The sequence below is a fragment of the Equus asinus genome, chromosome X (genome assembly GCF_041296235.1).
Source record: "Equus asinus isolate D_3611 breed Donkey chromosome X, EquAss-T2T_v2, whole genome shotgun sequence".
NCBI lineage: Eukaryota > Metazoa > Chordata > Mammalia > Perissodactyla > Equidae > Equus > Equus asinus.
The window spans coordinates 111197903-111221769 of NC_091820.1; the positions used below are offsets into that span (position 1 = coordinate 111197903).

Sequence of the window (23867 nt, forward strand, 5' to 3'; positions counted from 1 at the left end):
CTGCAAATTTGTCTTGTGTGTTACATGGGGTTAGTGAGTTTGATGGAAATTGCGAAGAAGATGCCGTTCAGACCGACGGCCAAGGAGGCTTCCTTTCATGCAGGAGTATCGCTGAGTCACCATCGGCAGGCCACGCACATCTCAGAAGTTTCCCAAGTGCCCGTGGCAGGCTCACACAGACCCACCTCTTCTCTGCCACCCTCTCCCCCAACACCCCATCGTCCCCCGACCCTGCCCCGTTGGGACCATACAGATGTGTCAGATGGAGTGGCATGAGTCCCTGATGAGAGAACAGTGCGTTTCAAGGCAGGCCTGAGCCCCATTCTCGCTGAGGAGCTCAGGCACAACGGAGGACTCTACGGGAAGCTTCCTAAGAGGCTCCTCCCGGGGCTTTAGGGAGAAGTGGGAGCCAGGCCTTCACCTGGTGCTCTCCAAGTTCTGTTCGCCACCTTCCCTTTTGTGGAGGGGACACGGGGATAGAAAACTATAATTAGTGTTCGGGTGGTGAACATGATGTAATGTACACAGAACTCGAAATATGATGTACAGCCAAAAAAAAGAAAAATTGACAAAAAAGAAAGAAACCATTCTAGCAGGAGGGTCCTGCTTCTTCCAAGGCGACGCAGGGGGAGACTCCCTCAAGGCCAGAGCAAGGCTCTTCTCCCGCCCCCTTGCCCTCCTCCACCCCCCACAAGTAGAGAGCGCATTATAGCTTCCTCCTCAGCTCAGAGCTGAGATCACGCCTTCAAGTGTGTTTTGTCCCCTCCACCATCCTTGAGAGAACCCTGGTTCCAGCTAATTCTACAGCGAAACGTGCCAGGGTCGGGGAAAATCACCTTTCGACCCTTGTGTTCTATGGCTGGACTAACAATAAAATTGACACAAGACCAGATTAACAGGAGAAAAACCCAGTTTAATAGCACGTTTTGGAGATCATAGAGAAATGGTGCTCAGAGAGTGCACGTGGCAGGCAGCATATATATCTTTTACACAAAGAAACAATAAATTTGTGAGGAATGACACGACAAAGAAACTCAGATTTGAGGTACGTAATTCGTGACGCATTGAAGCAGAGTTGAGGCTTGAGGGAGTAAATTAGCAAGGTTTGTCTCTGCAGGCTCCCGGGATCAGGATGCAGGGAGAGCACCCTTCACAGGGGAGATGGATTTCCTGCTTTCAGGGGGGAACAGAGACAGGAGGGTCAGAATGCCCTTGTTGCTTCTCAAGTAACTTTAATTCAAAATAACCAGTATGCTATTGTGGGATATTTTGGGGTAAGGTGGCCTGCCCTGGGCCCCAACAGTTCCCTCCTCTGAAACTTCCCTGGAAGTTTCCCATATTAAAAATCGAGTTGGTAGATTGTTCCATTATTTCACGGAATTAAACTTTTAGTCTTCAAAATAGATCGGTTCAGTTGAACAGTTGGGTCTCATTGCAGGAGACCACGATGCAGGTGGGCTCCCAGAGTTAGGGCTGGGACATGCATGCAGGCTGTCAGTTCTTTCTTTTGGCTCTCTTTGGGAATGACTCTGGATCTTGGGAAGGTAGTAACCTCTGAGGACGCCTCTTGGGTCCGTAGAGTTGTTTAATACTGGCAGAAACATTTACTGTTTGTCTCACTTAAAAACCCAACAAGATATTTAAAAGGATTTTTTTAGCAGCTGTGTGGTCAAAAATTGGCCAAACTAAACCCTGATGTTCAGAGCCTGATAGGAATTTTTTATAGGCCTTCTTTGCTCAATTAGAATAAAACTATGTACCCAGAGGAAAGAAGCAAACTAGGAATAATGTAACCGGACCGGTAGATCAACCTATGATGTCATTTAAGTTACAGCCCAGTTTCTGAGGAATTGAGAGCCCACTGTCCTTACCTTACAAGTCCTTGCAAAGCTGAAAGTGCATCTCTACAGGCAGGTCAGATTCAACCCATTCCCTTTCACCAATCCCAAAACCTTCCCTATTTGCCTCAAAAGGCTTATAACCTCTCCCAGAACTCTTTAGACCATCCCCAGTTCCTAAGACTGAAGGAAAATTTTAAATGGCAATTACCCTGAAACTCCTTTGAAAAAAAGGGAAACTCGCCTTTTTTTCTCTCTGTCCATTAAAGTTGTAAATTTTACCACGTCTTTAAAATGTAAACACCCCAAAAGATAACAGCCCACGGTTGCCTGAGACTAAACCTGGCTAGCTCAATCAATGAAGCCCAAGGTTTAAGGAAAAAAACCGAGGGAAAATGTTTTGTTTTAAATGCAGGCTACCAGAGAGGCTCTTTTGCTGCAAATCTAACTCACACCCTCCTTGTCTAAGGCAAATATAAATCTTAAAAGTCTTCCCCACAAATATTTAAAGATAAAAAACTTGGGGCCGGCCCAGTGGCAAAGTGGTTAAGTTCGCGTGCTCCGCTTCAGCAGCCCGGGGTTCTCAGGTTTGGATCCTGGGTGCAGACACAGCACCGCTCGTCAAGCCAAGCTGTGGCGAGATCCCACATAAAAAGAGGGAGATTGGCACAGAATGTTAGCTCAGAGACAATCTTCCTCAAGCAAAAAGAAGAAGATTGACAACAGATGTTAGCTCGGGGCCAGTCTTCCTCACAAAAAACAAAAAGACAAAAAAACAAAAGACGTTTAAGCAGGTAATCTTAACTTGTTCCATCTGCTAGAGACATAATTATTTATAAATTAGTGAGTTTTGTATTGTACCTGATTCATGGCTGAAATTTTTTTTTTTAAAGATTTTATCTTTTTTTCTTTTTCTCCCCAAAGCCCCCCGGTACATAGTTGTATATTCTTTGTTGCGGATCCTTCTAGCTGTGGCATGTGGGACGCCGCCTCAGCATGGTTTGATGAGCAGTGCCATGTCCGCGCCCAGCTCAGGATTCGAACCAACGAAACCCTGGGCCGCCTGCAGCGGAGCGCGTGAACTTAACCACTCGGCCACACGGCCAGCCCCTCTCTCTTTCTAACAGGGACAGAAAATCTAATTTTAATTTTAGACTAGTTTACTTTTGATATTAAAACTTATTTACTCAATTAAATTCATTCCAATCTTAGCCAGCCCTGGCCACACATAAAATCCCTTTCCAACTTTTTTTTTTTATAAACCTTCTATAACATTTTTATGTGCATTTTAGTTTATCCCTTGTTCTTTTATCATTATTATTATTCAGAAATAACCAGCTTTATTCTGGGACAAAATTATTCTTTTCTCAACAAAAATGCATCTCCATTCCTCACACCTTTTTTTTTTTACCAGAAACATACAACTTATTTTCTTTGTGTACAGAGGTTTTTCTTTATTATTTATAGTAGCTTTAATTACATATATTAATTAGAATTATTAACCCTTAGAAACTTTAATTTCTAGTGAAAACTAAGAAGTAAGCAGTTGTGAACTGTATGTCATATCTGTATTCTTCAGAGTGGGAAATTTAAGAAGACATTTCATAATTTCTGGAAACATATTGTTTTCATAGTGCAATCATTCAATAAAGCACAAACATGTTTACTAATAGACCCAAATTTATCTTTTAGACTTTTCTAATAAGAAGGCAAAAGTAGATAAACCCTTGTACAGTAATTAATGTTTTATTATTTTATCTTATCTGGAGATCATCTAGATACTCAATAATTTTTTTTTTTTGGTGAGAAAGATTGGCCCTGAGCTAACATCTGTGCCCATCTTCCTCTATTTTGTATGTGGGATGCCTCTACAGCATGGCTTGAGAGTGAAAATAAGGCAACAGGCAGAGAGAGGAGGCTGCAGGCGGCGCAGGGTTTCATGCCACAGCTAGAAGGATCCACAACAAAGAATATACAACTATGTACCGGGGGGCTTTGGGGAGAAAAAGAAAAAAAGATAAAATCTTTAAAAAAAAAAATTTCAGCCATGAATCAGGTACAATACAAAACTCACTAATTTATAAATAATTATGTCTCTAGCAGATGGAACAAGTTAAGATTACCTGCTTAAACGTCTTTTGTTTTTTTGTCTTTTTGTTTTTTGTGAGGAAGACTGGCCCCGAGCTAACATCTGTTGTCAATCTTCTTCTTTTTGCTTGAGGAAGATTGTCTCTGAGCTAACATTCTGTGCCAATCTCCCTCTTTTTATGTGGGATCTCGCCACAGCTTGGCTTGACGAGCGGTGCTGTGTCTGCACCCAGGATCCAAACCTGAGAACCCCGGGCTGCTGAAGCGGAGCACGCGAACTTAACCACTTTGCCACTGGGCCGGCCCCAAGTTTTTTATCTTTAAATATTTGTGGGGAAGACTTTTAAGATTTATATTTGCCTTAGACAAGGAGGGTGTGAGTTAGATTTGCAGCAAAAGAGCCTCTCTGGTAGCCTGCATTTAAAACAAAACATTTTCCCTCGGTTTTTTTCCTTAAACCTTGGGCTTCATTGATTGAGCTAGCCAGGTTTAGTCTCAGGCAACCGTGGGCTGTTATCTTTTGGGGTGTTTACATTTTAAAGACGTGGTAAAATTTACAACTTTAATGGACAGAGAGAAAAAAAGGCGAGTTTCCCTTTTTTTCAAAGGAGTTTCAGGGTAATTGCCATTTAAAATTTTCCTTCAGTCTTAGGAACTGGGGATGGTCTAAAGAGTTCTGGGAGAGGTTATAAGCCTTTTGAGGCAAATAGGGAAGGTTTTGGGATTGGTGAAAGGGAATGGGTTGAATCTGACCTGCCTGTAGAGATGCACTTTCAGCTTTGCAAGGACTTGTAAGGTAAGGACAGTGGGCTCTCAATTCCTCAGAAACTGGGCTGTAACTTAAATGACATCATAGGTTGATCTACCGGTCCGGTTACATTATTCCTAGTTTGCTTCTTTCCTCTGGGTACATAGTTTTATTCTAATTGAGCAAAGAAGGCCTATAAAAAATTCCTATCAGGCTCTGAACATCAGGGTTTAGTTTGGCCAATTTTTGACCACACAGCTGCTAAAAAAATCCTTTTAAATATCTTGTTGGGTTTTTAAGTGAGACAAACAGTAAATGTTTCTGCCAGTATTAAACAACTCTACGGACCCAAGAGGCGTCCTCAGAGGTTACTACCTTCCCAAGATCCAGAGTCATTCCCAAAGAGAGCCAAAAGAAAGAACTGACAGCCTGCATGCATGTCCCAGCCCTAACTCTGGGAGCCCACCTGCATCGTGGTCTCCTGCAATGAGACCCAACTGTTCAACTGAACCGATCTATTTTGAAGACTAAAAGTTTAATTCCGTGAAATAATGGAACAATCTACCAACTCGATTTTTAATATGGGAAACTTCCAGGGAAGTTTCAGAGGAGGGAACTGTTGGGGCCCAGGGCAGGCCACCTTACCCCAAAATATCCCACAATAGCATACTGGTTATTTTGAATTAAAGTTACTTGAGAAGCAACAAGGGCATTCTGACCCTCCTGTCTCTGTTCCCCCCTGAAAGCAGGAAATCCATCTCCCCTGTGAAGGGTGCTCTCCCTGCATCCTGATCCCGGGAGCCTGCAGAGACAAACCTTGCTAATTTACTCCCTCAAGCCTCAACTCTGCTTCAATGCGTCACGAATTACGTACCTCAAATCTGAGTTTCTTTGTCGTGTCATTCCTCACAAATTTATTGTTTCTTTGTGTAAAAGATATATATGCTGCCTGCCACGTGCACTCTCTGAGCACCATTTCTCTATGATCTCCAAAACGTGCTATTAAACTGGGTTTTTCTCCTGTTAATCTGGTCTTGTGTCAATTTTATTGTTAGTCCAGCCATAGAACACAAGGGTCGAAAGGTGATTTTCCCCGACCCTGGCACGTTTCGCTGTAGAATTAGCTGGAACCAGGGTTCTCTCAAGGATGGTGGAGGGGACAAAACACACTTGAAGGCGTGATCTCAGCTCTGAGCTGAGGAGGAAGCTATAATGCGCTCTCTACTTGTGGGGGGTGGAGGAGGGCAAGGGGGCGGGAGAAGAGCCTTGCTCTGGCCTTGAGGGAGTCTCCCCCTGCGTCGCCTTGGAAGAAGCAGGACCCTCCTGCTAGAATGGTTTCTTTCTTTTTTGTCAATTTTTCTTTTTTTTGGCTGTACATCATATTTCGAGTTCTGTGTACATTACATCATGTTCACCACCCGAACACTAATTATAGTTTTCTATCCCCGTGTCCCCTCCACAAAAGGGAAGGTGGCGAACAGAACTTGGAGAGCACCAGGTGAAGGCCTGGCTCCCACTTCTCCCTAAAGCCCCGGGAGGAGCCTCTTAGGAAGCTTCCCGTAGAGTCCTCCGTTGTGCCTGAGCTCCTCAGCGAGAATGGGGCTCAGGCCTGCCTTGAAACGCACTGTTCTCTCATCAGGGACTCATGCCACTCCATCTGACACATCTGTATGGTCCCAACGGGGCAGGGTCGGGGGACGATGGGGTGTTGGGGGAGAGGGTGGCAGAGAAGAGGTGGGTCTGTGTGAGCCTGCCACGGGCACTTGGGAAACTTCTGAGATGTGCGTGGCCTGCCGATGGTGACTCAGCGATACTCCTGCATGAAAGGAAGCCTCCTTGGCCGTCGGTCTGAACGGCATCTTCTTCGCAATTTCCATCAAACTCACTAACCCCATGTAACACACAAGACAAATTTGCAGAGAATTCACAACTTTATTGAAAATACAAACACGTGCCCTATAAGAGAGGGTCAATGACTGCGTACTTTTATTTAACACATTTAGCAGGCATTTGGTGAACTGCTCTTGATGGTGAGGGATGCAGAATTCGAACTTGGCTCAAAAGAACTTTGAAAAAACTGTCACAGGGACCATTCTTTAGAAAATGTGGGCTACAAAAGGCCCCCTGATGGTAAGGGAGCAGGCCATGCCACACGACAGCAGCCACAGGGAAGGAAAGGTGGAAGAAGCCAGGGCGGAGGCGGCAAGAACACAGGAGGAAAGGGAGACCCCGGCGGCAGAGGCAGCCCCGGCGGCAGCGGCTGCAAAAGCATCCGCATGCCATCCGGAGTCCGAATCAGGATGGTACTTCTGGGTCTGCCCGAGCCAATGACGACGGGGGGGCCCAGGACCACGGGGGGCATGACTCTGAACATCAACGCCCTCTGCCATCTCCTCCACTTGGCCCTCCTATTCTTAAACCAAACCTTCAAACAGAGGGAAAAAGGGATTGGTTTAGTACGTTGAGCGTTTAATGTCATGAAAAAACACAGCAGGCAACTCTCTATGCCCTTAAGATTTTAAACTGCGTCAGGAGAAGCTGTTTCCTTCTTGCGAAAATATCTTAGGAAAGTTGCCACCATGGCCCCCCGCCCCAGCTCGCCGTCGGTGAGCACTGGCCACGTGCCAGGCTCCGGCTTGGCAGATTGCTGTGTCTCTCTCCTCCCACCTTTAATGTTATTTTCCCCACTCTCGGACGCAGGTGTGGCTGAGGAATTGCACCGTGTCCCTGCTGTGATTGCTATGCTTGGTACGTCTGTGTCCTGACAGCTGACCCTCAGCTGTCCAGCTGCCACTAACCCCTCCTCACTAGGCAAGTGTCACAGTGATCTTGGGGAAGCACAGTATGGTAAGAAGTGGGTGTCTTTTCAAGTCATCCTGAGGGGAACAGCCTCCATGTTGAAAAGCCCATCTTCAGTGTACAGGAAATAATCAAAGGGGGTGTGTGGGATTTTTAAACCAAAGCTTTCCTTCAGGGATGACTAAAGGGCCATTCATCCTCTGCAACCTCTTGGTAGTTAAAAAGATGGCATTGCGAGCGAGGCTCGGTCAGAGGGGGCCCAGGGAGTTTGTGGCCGGGCTTGCTGGGACACGAGTATAGCTGAAGCCATGGACACTGCTTTAACTTTTTAGACTTTAGGGGAAATGAATGCTTAGACTCACTAAATTCGGGCCGACTTTACTAAAGTCCCAAATTTACCAAGTTGACTAACTCTCTTAAAATCCTTGCCTAGCCAAGAGTTTGGAGGGAAAGAGGCATACCGCTGTCACCGTTGTCAATTCTGCGAGCTCCGACCTGGCCCACCCTCCAAACCTTCCTGGGCTCGGGACCAGGTCAGCCCACTGCTCCAGGACCCTGGGAGGGGGCCGCTGATGCCCGGCATGCCACTCAACCTAGGCCGTGCCGCTCACCCAGGAGGTCCCCTTCTCCTCCCTTATGCTTAAGGCAAGAAGATGGAACCAGCGGTTGGGGAAGAGAGTCGACAACCGTGTGGGTGAGGGGGTCACAAAATATCCAAACAACTAAAAATAAAACTGCCCTTTAGACTACATTGTCCCCTCAGCATCCTAGTCAGCTCAATCACGCTGTGTTTACTATTTTGGGACAGTCCCAGTCTGCATCCTCCTCTCTCTGCCTGTTGCCTTATTTTCACTCTCCCACCGTAGTGTTTGGGTCCTTCTGTGTGAATACGTAGTCTAAAAAGCCACTGTGATAGGGCTCACTTTGAGGGATCCCAGCATACCAGCGGTCAAACCTGCATAAACACAACCAAAATGCAAATCGGGCTCACTGGGGTAAAGGCTGATACTAGCTGCATATTTAAAATACCGGTTTCCTAGAACGACTCTTACTGTTAATTGCAGACTAAGGGGGAACCTCCATTAACATTTTCTTCAGACAAATGCTGTATGATCTCACTTTTATGTGGGATCTAACAACAAAAAACCAAACTTGCAGAAAAAGACCAGATTTCTGCTTACCCGAGGCAGGGGCTGGGGGGCTGGGAATTGGACGAAAGTGGTCAAAAGGTACAAACCTCCAGTGAGCAGATAAATGAGTACTGGGGCTGTGATGCACGACGTGACGAGCACTGTTACCACTGCTCTACCACAGTTACCACTGCTCTACGGTATCTCTGAAAGTTGCTGGGAGTAAATCCTAAGAGTTCTCACCACAAGGAGAAAAACAATTTTTTCTTTTTTGGTTTGCAACTATGTGAGCGATGATGGAGGTTAATCAAACTGACTGTGGTGATCACTTCACAATATGGGTAAGTCAAAGTACCGTGCTGGACGCCTCAAACCTAGACGGTGCTGCTTACCCGTCAGGGCTCAGTGAAACCAGGGGAAAACGTCTTTGGGAAATTCATGCTGTAGAGTTTGGAAACAGGTGAGAACATCCTCTCTCTTTCCTTAGTTGTTTCTTGTGGCTCCTCGTCCCTGCAGAACCCCACTGAGGGAGCACTGCGCAAACCCATGCAGGGAGGAAGTCCACGCACGAAAACTGAAGTTTTTCTTTTCCTCTGAGCTTGCTCTGCCTGCTTGCGAAAGCAGAGGCCTGGTCCTCCCGGCCCCGGCCAGACCCGACTGTGAGCCCAGCCCTCGGCCTCAGGACGCCAGCGCTCAGCGGCCTGCTTTGTTGGGCTGCTTCTCAGACACCCCGGCACTAGGTCTGCGGCCCGTTTCCGTCACTGCCCTCACACACGGTCTCTGCAGCAAAGCTAATAAACCCAGCCTGATTTTTCTTTTCCTCTCTTTCTGTCTTTTCTCCTTCTTCTTTTTTTCACTTCCAAATTATCCTTTGACACAACTTAGACTTTCCTACGATCTCAAAACATCACCTCTTGATCCATTGACCCATAAATTAGTCATCACTGACTGAGCAAAGAAAAAGCATTTCAAATTCCCACAGGTGAGCATCCAGCCTGAACTAAGAGCCATCCCCCCCCCCACCCCCACCACCAAGTTCCACACAACCCACCGCTTCACGACAGCGCCACAGGAAGGAAGGACACACCTCTTAGGTGTTAGACATTCCTCCAGAGAATATTCACCAATGCACTTGGAGTCTCAAAAATTTGAACGTGTGTGAGGTCCCCAAGGCGTACGTTCGACTCTCTAATTCGTGTCCGGCACTTCCACCTTTCTTAGGTCCGTGGAACTTTGAAATTGTTGTACTTTCCTTTGTTTCATCTTTTGGACATAGTTACAAGGTTGCAACACCCCCTCCCATCCCCGCCACGATGCACAACCTACTATGTTAGCAGTGTTTGCAGGCTCACATATCAAAGAATTCCAGAAGATTAAAATTTAGGGCCGCCATTCTCTACACCACTCTGCCAAACACTTCAAAACAACGGCAGGAGGACCAGGCGCTTGGACTCATGCTATACCCTCCCCACCGGTCTCGGCCAAACCAAACACACATCAGCTGCTCCTCTGCTGTGTTCTATGTGTGAATTACGCCCCCTCTTCAATGCCTAGATACTTATAAATTCACTCCTTACATAAAGAGCTTATGCTTGGTTTTAAGTAATTTAGTATAATGGAACTTCTTGGTGCATTCATCTGAGCAATTTCCACTTCAGACTTAACCCCAATGTGACTCCACACACAAGTGTTACCTAAAGGATACCCGTGTCAAAAGGAGTTGAGCTATACATACACATCTATCTTTGTATATAAGGAACAGTGTACTAATGACCATTTTTTTTTTTTCTCCTTTAGGAAATCATGTTCCTTCTGGTGACGGGCAGTTTCCAAAAGCTGCTGTTTACTTACCCCGTTTTCCACCCACCAGGACCCCAAAGTTCAAAACTCATTTCCCAAACACGGAAGAGGCAACAAAAACACACAAACGTGAGACCGTGTAGGACAGAAGCAGGTTTTAGAAGGGCTGCCCTGCCGAGCTGCTTTGTTCAGGTTTACTCACCTGCACCCTGGCTTCAGTCACACCCATGCGTCTAGCAAGCTCCTGTCTGAGGGGGGAAAAATCGCAAGTGTTCAGTATTTGGAGCTGTGCATTAAATTAAATCTAGCGTGATAGTGCATTCTTATTTGAAACTTTTTCTTTCAGGGAAATGTCAGCCATTTGCTTTACGAACCCACTTCTGCAGTAGGAAAACTCACACCACTTCAGGACTGACAGTGAACTGACGTTGACAAAGCACTGAAGGAGAGCCAAGTATCACGGGTGAAGGAGGCACGGTTCCCAAGGACGCATGAAGTTCTAGTTCACTGAGTGTTACCGACTTCAAAATGAAAAAGAATATCTGACTGAGCAAATTTCCCTACCAACTTTCAACCATTGCTCTCACTCGTGTTACGCATTAAATTAGAACCTTAAAATAGCCTGCTATCTATCTATCTATCTATCTATCTGTCTATTATCTATTATCTGCCTATGAGTGATGAACAGGCTGGAGTCCATTCCTAGACGATGCTTAAGGATGGCACAAACTCTCTGCTGTTCATTCTTCGGTTGCACTTATTTTTTTTTTTTTTAAAGATTTTATTTTTTCCTTTTTCTCCCCAACGCCCCCCGGTACATAGTTGTGTATTCTTCGTTGTGGGTTCTTCTAGTTGTGGCATGTGGGACGCTGCCTCAGCGTGGTCTGATGAGCAGTGCCATGTCCGCGCCCAGGATTCGAACCAACGAAACACTGGGCCGCCTGCAGCGGAGCGCGCGAACCTAACCACTCGGCCACGGGGCCAGCCCCCGGTTGCACTTATTTTTAAACTTTTTTTAATCACCAGCTCCCCACCCCACTCGGGTACACTATTCCCTAGTATCTCAGATGAGGCTTGCTTTACGGACAGTTTTCTCTCAAGAACAGGATTTAAGGGGATGCAGAAAAATCGCTAATCAAGATCAATCACTTTCAAACGCAGCGTTTAAAACTATGAAAATCAAGGCAAACACAATCCGTGAACAACAGATGATCAAAACGTTAAACAAAGGCACGATCCAGTCCGGCATTTGCTTCACCCTGCCTCACGCTACTCACTTTTATCCCTGGCCTGGTCCCGACCGAACGTTTTCTATCTTAAAGGCGGCAGCCAAAGTTTCCTGCCTCGATTTATTGAAATCCTGAATGAAAACATTTACCTTGACTCCCAAGAGGCACAGCCCTCACCCCAACCCTAGAACCCAAGGGCAGGGGCGGGGGCCCTGGCAGCCTGGAGTCCCCTAGGTGGCTCTTCGTGAGGGAGGGGAGGAGAGGGACCTGTGAGAGAGCCGAAGGCCGCCCTGGACCAGCCCCACATGCTGCCTGGAAACGACGCGAAGCAGAGCAATCGGCTTACCGCAACCACAATTCGGGATACGGAGTGTGGCGGAAAACGCCCTCCAGCTCCCGCAGCTGCACCGGGGTGAACGTGGCGCGGCGGCCCGGCTGCCGCCTGGCTCCAGGCTGCGGACATTCGACGGCGGCCTGCGGGGGCTGCTCCTCCGGCCCCTGCTCTCCCGCTTCTCGGCCGCCATCGCCGCCGGCCTCGCGGTTCGCGGGAGCTCCAGCGCCAACGGCGCCGTCGTCCTTTTCTTCTCCTTCTCCTGCTCCGTCTCCTGCCTCTTTTCCTTGTGCGGCTGCTGCTGCTGCTTCCTGCTCAGGTTCGGCCTGTATCCCTTCTTCCTCTTCTCCTCCGTCTGCGCTAAGCGAGATCTCCACACGTTTCGCTTCTGCAAAGGAGGAATCCCAAAGAGAAAGATCAGGGCGTTGGAGCCCAGGCTTGGGAAGAAGGGGGTGAGGGGCTGCATCGGAGGGGTGTCCTGTCCGCTCGCCTCTCCCAGGCCACGCTCCTTGCTTGGAGTTGGCCGAAGGGCCTGTCCCGACCACCACTCACCATGCACTTCTTCCCGGTCCTCGTCGTCTCCCTCGTCGCTGCACTGCTGTGGAGGCTCCAGGTCCCGAGTGCTGTCCAAGAGGCCGTGTGCTTCTGGGGATTCTGCTCTGGGATCCATGGCTCAAGGCTGGAGTGGCGGCCCGCGACCCGGCTCCTTCAAGGCTCTTCGGGCGTCTAGTCAGGTCAGAGCGTCTAGGCAGGTTAGAGCAGCTAGTCGGACTAGAGCGTGTCTGAGTAGGCGCCGTGTGTGGGCTCACCACCAGTTGCTGGCGATTGGGCGGGCTGAGGTGCCCATACGGCAGGGGCGTGGCCATCAAATGGGAGGGTGTGCCTGCAAGGAGGGCGCTGGTAGGGAGCATGCGCCAGGACAGAACTTGGGACTCCGGGTTGCCCTTTGCCCGACTACGCCCGACCTCTTGGGTTGTCTTTCCAGAGGAAGAAGGGGTTGCGTTGGATCGTTCCAGCCGATTTGTGCAGGGGAAGCGAGAGAACCCACGCTAGCTCCGTAGACGTTGGAGAGATGTTTGGAGGATCTCTCTTGGCCCAGCCCTCCATATCCAGCATCCAGTCGTAGGCAGGGAATAGTAAACTAGTATGATTGGCCAGGAGGTTGCCTGCTCTGAGTTTTTGCAATGAGGCTGAAGTCAGAGTTCGCCATACTCCCCGGGACTCCAGGAACAGGAGCTTGGCCTTGGGTCTGGTCCGACAGGGGGAAATTCCCCCTTCTACCCCTCTTGACTAAGAATAAAATTGACACGAGACCAGATTAACAGGAGAAAAGCCAATTTAATAGGTCCACATTGGAGATCAAACAAACGATGCTCTCCAAGATGGGCAAAGCAGGCTGCTTGTTAGATCTTTTGACACAGAGAAACAATCTGTGCGAAAATGTCAGGACCGAGAAGCTTAGGTTTGGGGTGTGTAATTAGTGAGGAATTTAAGCAGAATTTAGGCTTGAGGTAGCAAATTAGTCGAAGTAACGGATTTTGTGTCTGCCGGCTTCCTGGCCCCGAATTCCCTAGCTCCGGCGATCAGGCTGTCTCCGTCGCCTGGTGGCGGGAGGGTACCTTCCACATGGGAGATTTATTTCCTGCTTTCCGCGGAAACAGAAAGAGGAGGGGGAAATCCCCTTTTTGCATTGGCCGCTTCTCGAAGCTTCTTACCTTTAATTCAAAATCATCCATAGGCCCTTGTGGGATACTTTGGGGTGCCCTGCGCGGGGCCCCCACGCTCACCTGAGTTGCTTATTCTCCCCTAGTCTTAGTTTTCTTATCTGCCAAATGGAGACAACAATAGAAGCTAACACACGCGGTTGCGAGAAGATTAATAGAGACGATTTAAAAGGACTTTATGAATGACCGTACCCTGTTGCCTCCCATTTCCTACTTCCATCTTTTTCCTAGTTATTTTTCATGAGGGCCCGTGAGAGGAGATCGAGATGCTTATCATCTGAGTGTGGGCACCGAGGAGAGGATGTCTTCTTGTGAAAATAACGTCCCTACCGTGTCTTTTTGGAGATATACACGCTTCACGCAAGAAGCCCATGTCGGCTGCTGCGTATGCAGGGCAGCCATGTGGGGAGGGCTGAGAAGGCCCAGCTGGCCATGGCGCCGTCGGTTCTCACCATCTGGGGAGGCGGATTGGCCCACCCAGGAGCAGGAGGCCCCACAGCTTGGAGGCAGGCAGCCCAGCCCCACCACTTACTTGCTCTGTGACCCCGGGGGAGTTAGCTGACCTCTCTGTGCCTCAGGTGCCGCATGTGTAAAATGGGGACCGTGACCGTACCTCCTCTGTGGTGTTGTGAAATTTGCATGAAGTAATACAAGGAAGGCCCATGGTGAAGGCTCAGACATCTTGAGCTGATGCCGGAGTTAAGGGATCAAGACCGAGTGGGGTCAGTCCGGACGTGAGCCCACACTGTGACTGAAGGTGCCAGACATGGAGCGTAGTCCCTGCTCCCGAGTGGATATGACAGTCTGTGGAGCGGCACATCGCTGTGCTTGCTCATGCTGGCGACATCATGTGGGAGCTCACCGCGCACCAGGGCCTGGCTAATCAGTGTGTTCCAGCCCTCCCCTGAGGAGGGGACCATCACCGTCTTTAGTTCCTGACCGAGGAAATGGAGGCTCAGAGACGTTCACTGACTTCCCCAAGGTTACACAGCTCGGCGGAAGTGCGCCAGGATTCAAACCTTGCAAGACGCTTTGTTCTCAGCACCCCGTGGTAGCAGCAGGTTTGGCTTTTGTGGGGAAGAGGGTGTCCTTTGCACCTCACAGGATGGGTCAGGCATTGGCAGATGCTGAGCTGTGCAGGGAATCCCGGTTACAAGAAGTGGCGTGAGCTGCCCGAGGAGGAACCAAGTGCAAGCTTGTCTCAGGGAACCCCCACACGGCCAGAGTGGCCAGCAGAGTGAGTGCATGTAACACGTGACTTTGAGGGGGAGCTGGAGGGAGAGCCTGAAGACAACACTGTTGTGGGTGAGAACTAGTTTGAAAGGTGGGTTGGGGCCAAAGTTATGGGAGGAGTTCGAATGCCTGGATTTGGGCGTGGGTCACTGTAAGTGTTTTGGTCAGCGGCAGTGACTTGGTGAGAGCAGTGTCTTAGGATGCGGGGGAGAGGGGGAGAGTCTAGGGTGCTACCTGGCTCCATTCATTGCAGTGACTGGGGTGGGGCACATTGTCTGGACGTGGGGCTCCTGATTTGGAGGCCATGGTTGGCCACCAGGGAGATCGTGAGTCTCTTGGAACTCGAATGTAAAATCTGTCCGTACTGTGACTTTAAGCGTGTGCGCGCCTTCCCTCAGATTATCAAGGGGGTGCGTGATGGCACTAACCATCCCCCTGCCAAAATACCGAAGCCCAGGGGTTTGAGTAAAGAAGCCAGGTTGGGAGTTGGAACACCTGAAGTGGGATTCAGCGCACAGCATTGCTCTTCTTGTTTCCTCCTCATGGCGAGAACTTCGGCCCCATGTTCTTGTCACGTGACACTGAGCAAGCCTCATCGTCTCTCTGAGCTTCAGTGTCCCAACGATAAAATAGGGTGACTGCTATTACTACTACTAATGGCTAAAGATAATCGTCTCACAGAATACTTTTTCTTTCTCTTTTTTTCTGTCTCTCGCTGCCTGGCTCATTTCACTCAGCATAACGTCCTCGAGATTCGTCCATGTTGTTGCAAATGGCAGCATTTTCTCTTTTCTCACGGCTGAATAATATCCCATTGTAAATATACATACATACATATACATATGTATGTATACCCCACATCTTCTTTATCCATTCATCCATCAATGGACACGTGGGTTGTTTCCATGTCTTGCTATTCCCGGAATTCTTGTGAAGCTAGAATGAAGTATGGAAAGATACATTGCTAATTTTACCAGTAAAAATATAGGGGGTGATTTTTATTATTGTCAATTGTGTTAAGGGTTTTGACTTTTTATTTATTTGTTTATTTATTTTTTAAAGATCGGCACCTGAGCTAACGTCTGTTGCCAATCTTTTTTTTTCTCTTTCTTCTCCCCACAGCTGCCCAGTACATAGTTGTATATTCTAATTGTAGGTCCTTCTGGTTGTGCTACGTAGGGCACTGCCTCAGCATGGCCTGATGAGCGGGGCCATGTCTGCACCCAGGACCAAACTGGTGAAATGCTGGGCCTCAGAAGCGGAGCAGGCAAACCTAACCACTCGGCCATGGCGCTGGCCTCTTCATTTTTAAAAATACCTGTTATCATGAAATCTTCAAACATACACAAAAGTAGAAAGAATATTGTAATGAACCCCCATAAAAATAATCATCCAGCTTCAATATTTATCAGGCTTTTGTCAAACTTGCTTCGTCTAGCCTCTTTCATTGTCCCTCCCACCCTCTCTTCCTTCTTTCTTCGCTTTCGTCCTCCTCCCCTCCCATTCATTCTCCTCTTGTTGTGATAATTTAAAAGAAACTCAAGACAATATGTCTTTTCATCTCTATATTTTTATGTGTGTGCACTTTCTAAAAAAGATAGGCTTTTCCAACACAACCACAGTGCCGTCCAGGCGCATGATTGGTGCCGTATTCCCTTGGTATCATCACCCAGTCGTCTGTATTCAGAATTCCCCACTTGCCTGCAAGGTGACTTTTTACAGTTTTTTTTTTTAGGATGTAAGTTTTGCTGTGTCTACACTGATAAAGTAAGAGGAAAACTCGTGGGGGCCATTTGCCTTAGAAAGGGATGGACTAAATTAAAGAGAGCCCCTACATGTCTATGACTGCTGGTGGTTGTGTGTGGCAATGAAAGTGATTCAGTTCTTGTGTTCGCTGCCCTATCATAGGACACCACAGGCTCTTCAGGTTGGTTCCAGGGAGCTGAATCATTTGCACACTAACTCCCTGCCCAGACCCTGGAACGTTGCATCCTTTTACTGTAACCAGGAGCTAAGGGTAAAATTCCATGATTTTTCTTTACATTGTGCCTGAAATAGTAAGCCATTATGACCAGGAAGCTTGTACAACCGCTGCCGTCCACGGCTCCATGTGGTGAAGCATGAACCAGACACCACCCCCAAGGATGTCTTCACCTCCGGCTGCCTGGGCTCAATCCTCAAAGGGCTGCTCCCTATGGTCGCATTCTCTGCAGGGCCCTTTCAGAGGGGAACCTTATATGACATCCTTCGTCCTTGCTATGATTGGGAAAGTTATTTGCTTTTGGTCTACTTGATGGTGAAAGAAATGCAATGTGCTAACTACCATTGACTTTCAGATGTTTGGGTCTAGCTCAGTCCCCATCTCCTGTAAGAAGCCTTCCCAGCCCATAGTACTCTCATCTTCTGAGCTCTTACTGCCTTTGAAATGGGACCACGTCATTAGATTCCTATCACCCCTTACCTCGGTTGTGAGCCACTCTTAAATGTATGGGAGCACGGATGCATATGCGTGCGTATGTACACGGGTCGATGCAGTGTGTGTGTGTGTGTGTGTGTGTGTGTGTGTGTGTGTGTGTATTTTGTGATTTCTCAATTAGATTGTAAACTCCCTGCACTTGACACACTTCTCAGTTTTGCCCATGCAGAACCCCAAAGCAGTGCTGTGTACCCAGTAGGCATTCAGTAAGGGCTTGTTGGTTGGTTGGAGAATATAGATGAAGGGTGGATGGCCTTGACCAAGGCCAACAAGCCTGGGAACTTTTAATAGCTGAGTTTGTCGAGTGTTGGCTCCATCCTCTTATTTTCCTCCCAGGCCATCTGGCAGACCTGAGCAACAAACTCTGAGGTAGCAAAGACCTTCCCAGAAGACATCTGGCATTTACTTGGTGGTCTTAGATACGGGTTGAGAAACAGATCAGCAACGTGCTCCCCTCTCTGTCTGAAGAGAGGTCTGGGGAGCCGCCCTGGAAGTCTTCCCTGAATTGTGAAAAATTGCAGGTGCTCTGGGGAGCTGGTACTTTGGCTTCGAGACTGGCAATGCCACACACCTGCCCAAAGCAGAAGACACCTTGAAAATAGTTGTGAGTAAGTCAACAAAGCCCTTCTCGTGCCTAGAGTGAGCTCAGCCAATGAGAAGGGCTGTGTGCATCCACGGAAATGAGCCACTGGGGCAACCGGTTCCCTGCACACTTCCGGTTCCTCAGGAGGCTCTTCGAGTCTAAGCTGGACGTGAGACCGTGTCCTTTCTCAGCCCCACGTTGAAATGACGGAAGGGAAGGGCATGGGCCACAGGACATATTTCACAGAGAGGCCGTATCAACAAGACAGTCAATTCAGCTTGTGTAGGTTGTATGTATGTGTGTATCACGTATTATATAATATAGGGTGTGTACTGTTTTATACATCTCTATATGTATATGTCTATAGCCAGCCCTGGAGGTCTAGTGGCTAAGATTCTCTGCTCTCACTACCTGACAGGGTTTGTTTCCTGGTCAGGGAACCACACCACCCGTCTGTCGGTTTTCATACTGTGGTGGAGGCATGTTGCTGTGATGCTGAAAGCTTGTGCCACCAGTATTTCAAATGCCAGTTGGGTCACCCCCTGGTGAAATATGTCCTGTGGCCCATGCCCTTCCCTTCCGTCATTGCAAACATGGGACTGAGAAAGGACACAGTCTCCTGTTCATCAGCTTAGACTCAAAGAGCCTCCTGAGGAACCGGAAGGCTGCAGGGAACCGGCTGCCCCAGTGGCTCATTTCCATGGATGCACACATGTGTGTATCATATAGGAATGGCTCAAATCAAAGTACATGTTTTTTAATTTCTCCTGAATGAAAAGAAAAATATAAATGGAATGCGAAAAGGAGTACAAAGTATTGAAAATATTTCCTATGCAAACGACAATAGGTTTACATTACAGTTGCGATATTTAGCATTAAAAATACAGGAGGCTGAGTTACGTTTGAATTACTGGTAAACAACATATATATTTTTGGATATGAATGTTTCATAAAATCCTTTTTTTCTTCTGCTGGGTGCTCTGACCTTCCCAGCCTATTACCTTGTCCCTGAGGCATAATGTTTCTTAAGATTCACTCAGTATGCCCGCTTATCGTGAAGAACCGTTACAAAATGTGCCAGCAAGTAGGATCAGGTCAAGCACGTCCTGGTTCGTTAGCTTGGGGCCTCCTCTCTCAGACACTCCTAATGTCTTGGGCATCAGTGGGAAAAAATTTGAGATCAGAACTAGGTAAGCCGAGTGAAGCATCCAGGTAGAGAAACTCACAGGCAGGGATGGAGGGGAGAGACCAAAACATGTATGGGAGCAGGTCTTATAATGAGAAACGACAGAGTGGAACAATGGCAACCTAGGATTCTTGGCCTTAAGAGTGCTTTTAAGGGGCTGGCCCCGTGGCCGAGTGGTTAAGTTCGCGCGCTCTGCTGCAGGCGGCCCAGAGTTTCGTCGGTTCGAATCCTGGGCGCGGACATGGCACTGCTCATCAGACCACGCTGAGGCAGCGTCCCACATGCCACAACTAGAGGGACCCACAACGAAGAGTATACAACTGTGTACCGGGGGGCTTTGGGGAGAAAAAGGAAAAAAAAAATAAAATAAAATCTTTAAAAAAAAAAAAAAAGAGTGCTTTTAATTACATTCTTCTGCTTCTGAGAATGAAACTTGTTGAAAGTTAGCTCTCAGGCAAGGGCTACAAATGGGCAGCTGCAAGCTGAGTGTATTCTGCGGACCTGTTTTAGGTGGCCAGCATGCTTTGTGGTGAAACATCTCAGTTAGTTGCCAACATTTAAAGAATGGAAGGTTTCATACCAGCATTTTGATTTGGGGCCAGTCTTGAAAAGCTAGAAAATCTGGCCATCCTGACCCAACATTCTTGCCCAGCAACGCTGAGCTGAGCTGAATACCAGCCGTCCCCTTTGGGAAAGACATGTGCCAGTCCCCACCCTCCTTGCTGTTCTCACGCCTGGCCTTCTCAACATTTGAGTTTGTAACGCCAATCATTTAAAAACATGTTTTTTTTATTATGAGAAATGTCAAACATATACAGAGAGAATCGTAGCATGAGTCCCGTGTCCTCATGACTCAGTTTCAACAGTTATTAACAGCCGTCTCATTTCATCAATGCCCTAACCAATGCTCCAACACCCCTGCATCTGCCCCTGGATTATTTCGATGCAAATCTAGGCCTCGCATCGTTTCATCTGTAAATATCTCAGCTTGTATCTCTAAAGGAACCAGAATGTGTGACTCCTAACCAGGCCTCTTCCCACTATGTCACATATGCCACAGGTTGTACCGTGGTGATAGGCTATATCATGGAGTATTAGTACTGAACATTTCTCAGGGCTTCCTCTGTCGCTGGGCGTTGTGCTGGGTACTTATGTGCATTATGTCATTTGTTCCCCTCATCAGTTCTATGACATAGATAGTGTTATTATTTCCATCGTATAGTCTCCACACAGAAGTCCTCCCTAATACATATATATATATATGCATGTGTATGTATACACATGCAAATGTGCACATATTTATTTATATCATGTAGAATATATTTCTAGGGGCCAGCCTGGTGGCGCAGCAGTTAAGTGCGCACGTTCCGCTTCTCAGCGGCCCGTGGTTCGCCGGCTTGGATCCTGGGTGCAGACATGGCACCGCTTGGCAAAAGCCATGCTGTGGTGGGCGTCCCACATATAAAGTAGAGGAAGATGGGCATGGATGTTAGCTCAGGACCAGTCTTCCTCAGCAAAAAGAGTAGGATTGGCAGTAGTTAGTTCAGGGCTAATCTTCCTCAAAAAAAAAAAAGAATATATTTTTATATTACTTAGATATATTATTCATATATATCTAATTGTATACAAAGCCTAGAAGAAGTAGTTCAACTCTGTTTTCTTTCTTTAGGAAATCATGTTTCTTCTGGTAATGAGAAAGTCCCATAAGCTGGGGTTTACATATCCCATTTCCCACCCACAAAGATTCAAAGTTCAAAACTTAGTTTCCAAACATGGAAAAGGCAACAAAAACACTCAACTTTAGAATGTCCGCAACATAGATGTCCACGTCTTGAAGCAAATTTTAGAATGGCTGCCTTGCCAAATACGTTTTTTCAGCTATACTGACCTGCATGCTGGCCTCAGTCACATGCATGAATCTTGCAAGCTCCTTTCTGAGGGGAGAAAACCACAAATACTCCGTGTTTGGAATTGTAGATGAAATTCAATACACCATACTCACATCACACTTGCTTTTAAATAGCTATCACACAACCCCTCTTCCCTGGGACATTATTCTGTAATATCCAGACTGAGGCCTTGCTTTAGGGGTGGTTTTCCCTCCAGACTAAATCTAAGGGCCACCAGAAACTCGGGATTCCAGATAAATAACACATTTTGCGAGATTTTAAAAAATCAAAATTGATGATAATTATGAACAAATTATCAAAATTTTAGATAAAGACGGGATCTGACACTTCACTCGCACTACGCACCATGCCTTACTCTCTTCACCTTGATCACGACACTGGGTCCAATCAAACACTGTTTACAAAACCCTAGCAACAGGCCAAAGTTTGCCCACTTTTAATGCTGCATGAAAATACTTACCTTGGTGCCCAGGAGGCATTGCCTCTACCCTGGGGCCTGAGGACAGGTGGGCCCCACGGCCTTCGGATCCCTAGTTGGCCTTTGGCTCAGGAAGGGAGGGAAGAGGATCTGGGAAAGAAAATGAGGCCTGGGTCTAGCCAGGGGTCTCTTGGAAAGGGAGAACCGCCTGAGCACGAAGCTTACCATGCTAACATGCCTGAGTAGGGAATTTGTTGTAAGATGCTCTCCTGCTCCTGGACCTGCAACAGGGTGAAAGCGGTGCAGTAGAAGGGCCGCTGCCTGTCCTCAGGATGCCTGGGCTCCCGCCTGCCACCCCCGAGGTTCTCTTTGTCTGTCCATGGGGCCAGGAGCTCCCCTACCAACATGGCCTTTTACTGGTGCCGCCGGTGCTGCTGCTCCTTCCTTAGGTTCGGGTGGTACTTCCTCACTCTCACCATGTGATGCAATCACTGAGGTCGTGGGAGGATTTGCATCTGGAAAGGAGAAAAGGCAAGTAGAGAGATCAGGGCATTGGATGCCAGGGTTCAAGGGCAGGAGGAGGCCAGGGCCTGGAACTGAAAGCAGCAGAGAGAGAAGCTCAGCATCAGTCTGCTCCACTGTCCCAGGGAAAGGTCATTTCCTGGAGTTCACTGAAGTACCTGTCACCATCCAGCCACTGACAATGCGGTTTTCCTGGTTTTCGCTGACTCCCAGGTAACCAGTTTCATCGCGCGGCACCTGGGTAGAGGCTCCTTGTCCTCAGTGCTGTCGCTGTAGCTGTGCGTCTCTGCACACTCTGCCCTGCAGTGTGCTGCGATCCCTCGTTGGGTCCAGAGGTGTAACCAGCAGCCGAGTTGAATTGTCTCGGAGTGTCTGATCTTGGTGACAGTGTGTCAGCATCAGGTTCAAAGCATATGTACTTGTTTTGTTTTGGGGTCAAAATTATGCTCAGAGACTGAGTTTGTCTTTGCCGGCAGTTTATTTAACACAGGTTCACTGCAGGAATTTCACAAGCCAAGAGCATACAGGATAATATGTCTTAATAAGCTAATAAATAAATAACATATTCCAAAACGATGATAGATTAATTACACTATTGTTCCAGGCAAGGGGACATAAAAGAGATAAAGTCCAGATTTAGTTTGAGGTGTACCTTTCCTATGAGTTTCTTCTGAGGAGAGGCGGATTGGCCAATGGAGAGCTGACGTCCAGCTGCCAGTGCAAAATAAAAGCCCCCTGTTGCTAGAGCACATTGCTAGGGAATGAGGGAGTTGGCGTTGGTGGGCATGATGATCTTTGAGGGGCCACCACTCAGTTTTCACCATCGCCCCTAAAAGAGTCACGATTACTACAGCAGAAGCTAATGTCCCAAGGATCTTTGCAGAGCTTATTTAGGTCAGCAAAGAGTCACCTTGCCCAGACCGACATGCTCGGCTATTCCTCACAAACTCTGGGCATTTATAGCCCCCTTGCCATCCTTGCTTCTCCACATGTTCTTACGGATAAGCCCCCAGCAGGGTTCATCATCAGCTGAGCCACTGAGTTCTTATCAAAGACAACAGATGAGACAATGACATCCTGACACAACTTCATTCTTATACCAAAACAACAAGTTCTTGTCTTTGTCATAAGCAGGTGCATTAAAACAACTTCACTTAAATCCTAAACAAGTGGATTTGAAATCATATCAAACCCATACACAGCAGTACTACATATTAGATGCCAGCCATTGGCTTTCTCACCACCAGTTGCAGTAAGTGGGACATGCTGGTGTGTGCCTGCACTAGTGCATGGCCATAAAACACAAAATATTGTTTATTATCATGTAAAATATGTATAAATGTAAATTTTACACAGTATTTGAATGAATGGTGAAAAATATATTTGATTTTAGAATCATGTGCACTAATAATGCTTAAAAAATGCCTTTAATAAAGCATGTCAGCTTCAAATATTTATAAAATATTTTTTATATTCTACATATTTAAAAATATTGGGGCTGGCCCCGTGGCCAAGTGGTTAAGTTCGTGTGCTCCACTTTGGCGGCCCAGGGTTTCACTGGCTCGGATCCTGGGCGTGGACATGGCACCGTTCATCAGGCCGTGCTGAGGTGGCATCCCACACAGCACAACCAGAGGCACTCACAACTACAATATACAACTGAGTACTGGGGGGTCAGTGAGGGGAAGCAGAAGAGAAAAAAAAAAGAGGATTGGCAATAGTTGTTAGCTCTGGTGACAGTCTTTAGGAAAAAAATATATATATATATAAAGTTCATGCTATTTTATATGATAATTCATGTTATATAATGATATAAATGTAATAATACATAATTATTACATATTTATACTAT

At 47.3% G+C, this 23867-nt stretch overlaps 1 protein-coding gene across 1 annotated transcript; it reads right to left on the bottom strand.

The window, feature by feature from the left end:
• Positions 1 to 11852: 11852 nt before the first annotated feature.
• LOC139042682 (rhox homeobox family member 2-like) lies at positions 11853 to 16349 on the bottom strand. Its single transcript, XM_070502413.1, has 2 exons — positions 12516 to 16349; positions 11853 to 12351 (listed from the first exon to the last, which is right to left on the bottom strand). Exons 1-2 carry the CDS (start codon positions 12631 to 12633, stop codon positions 11975 to 11977), a joined length of 495 nt encoding a protein of 164 aa, XP_070358514.1. The 5' UTR covers positions 12634 to 16349; the 3' UTR covers positions 11853 to 11974.
• Positions 16350 to 23867: the final 7518 nt, after the last annotated feature.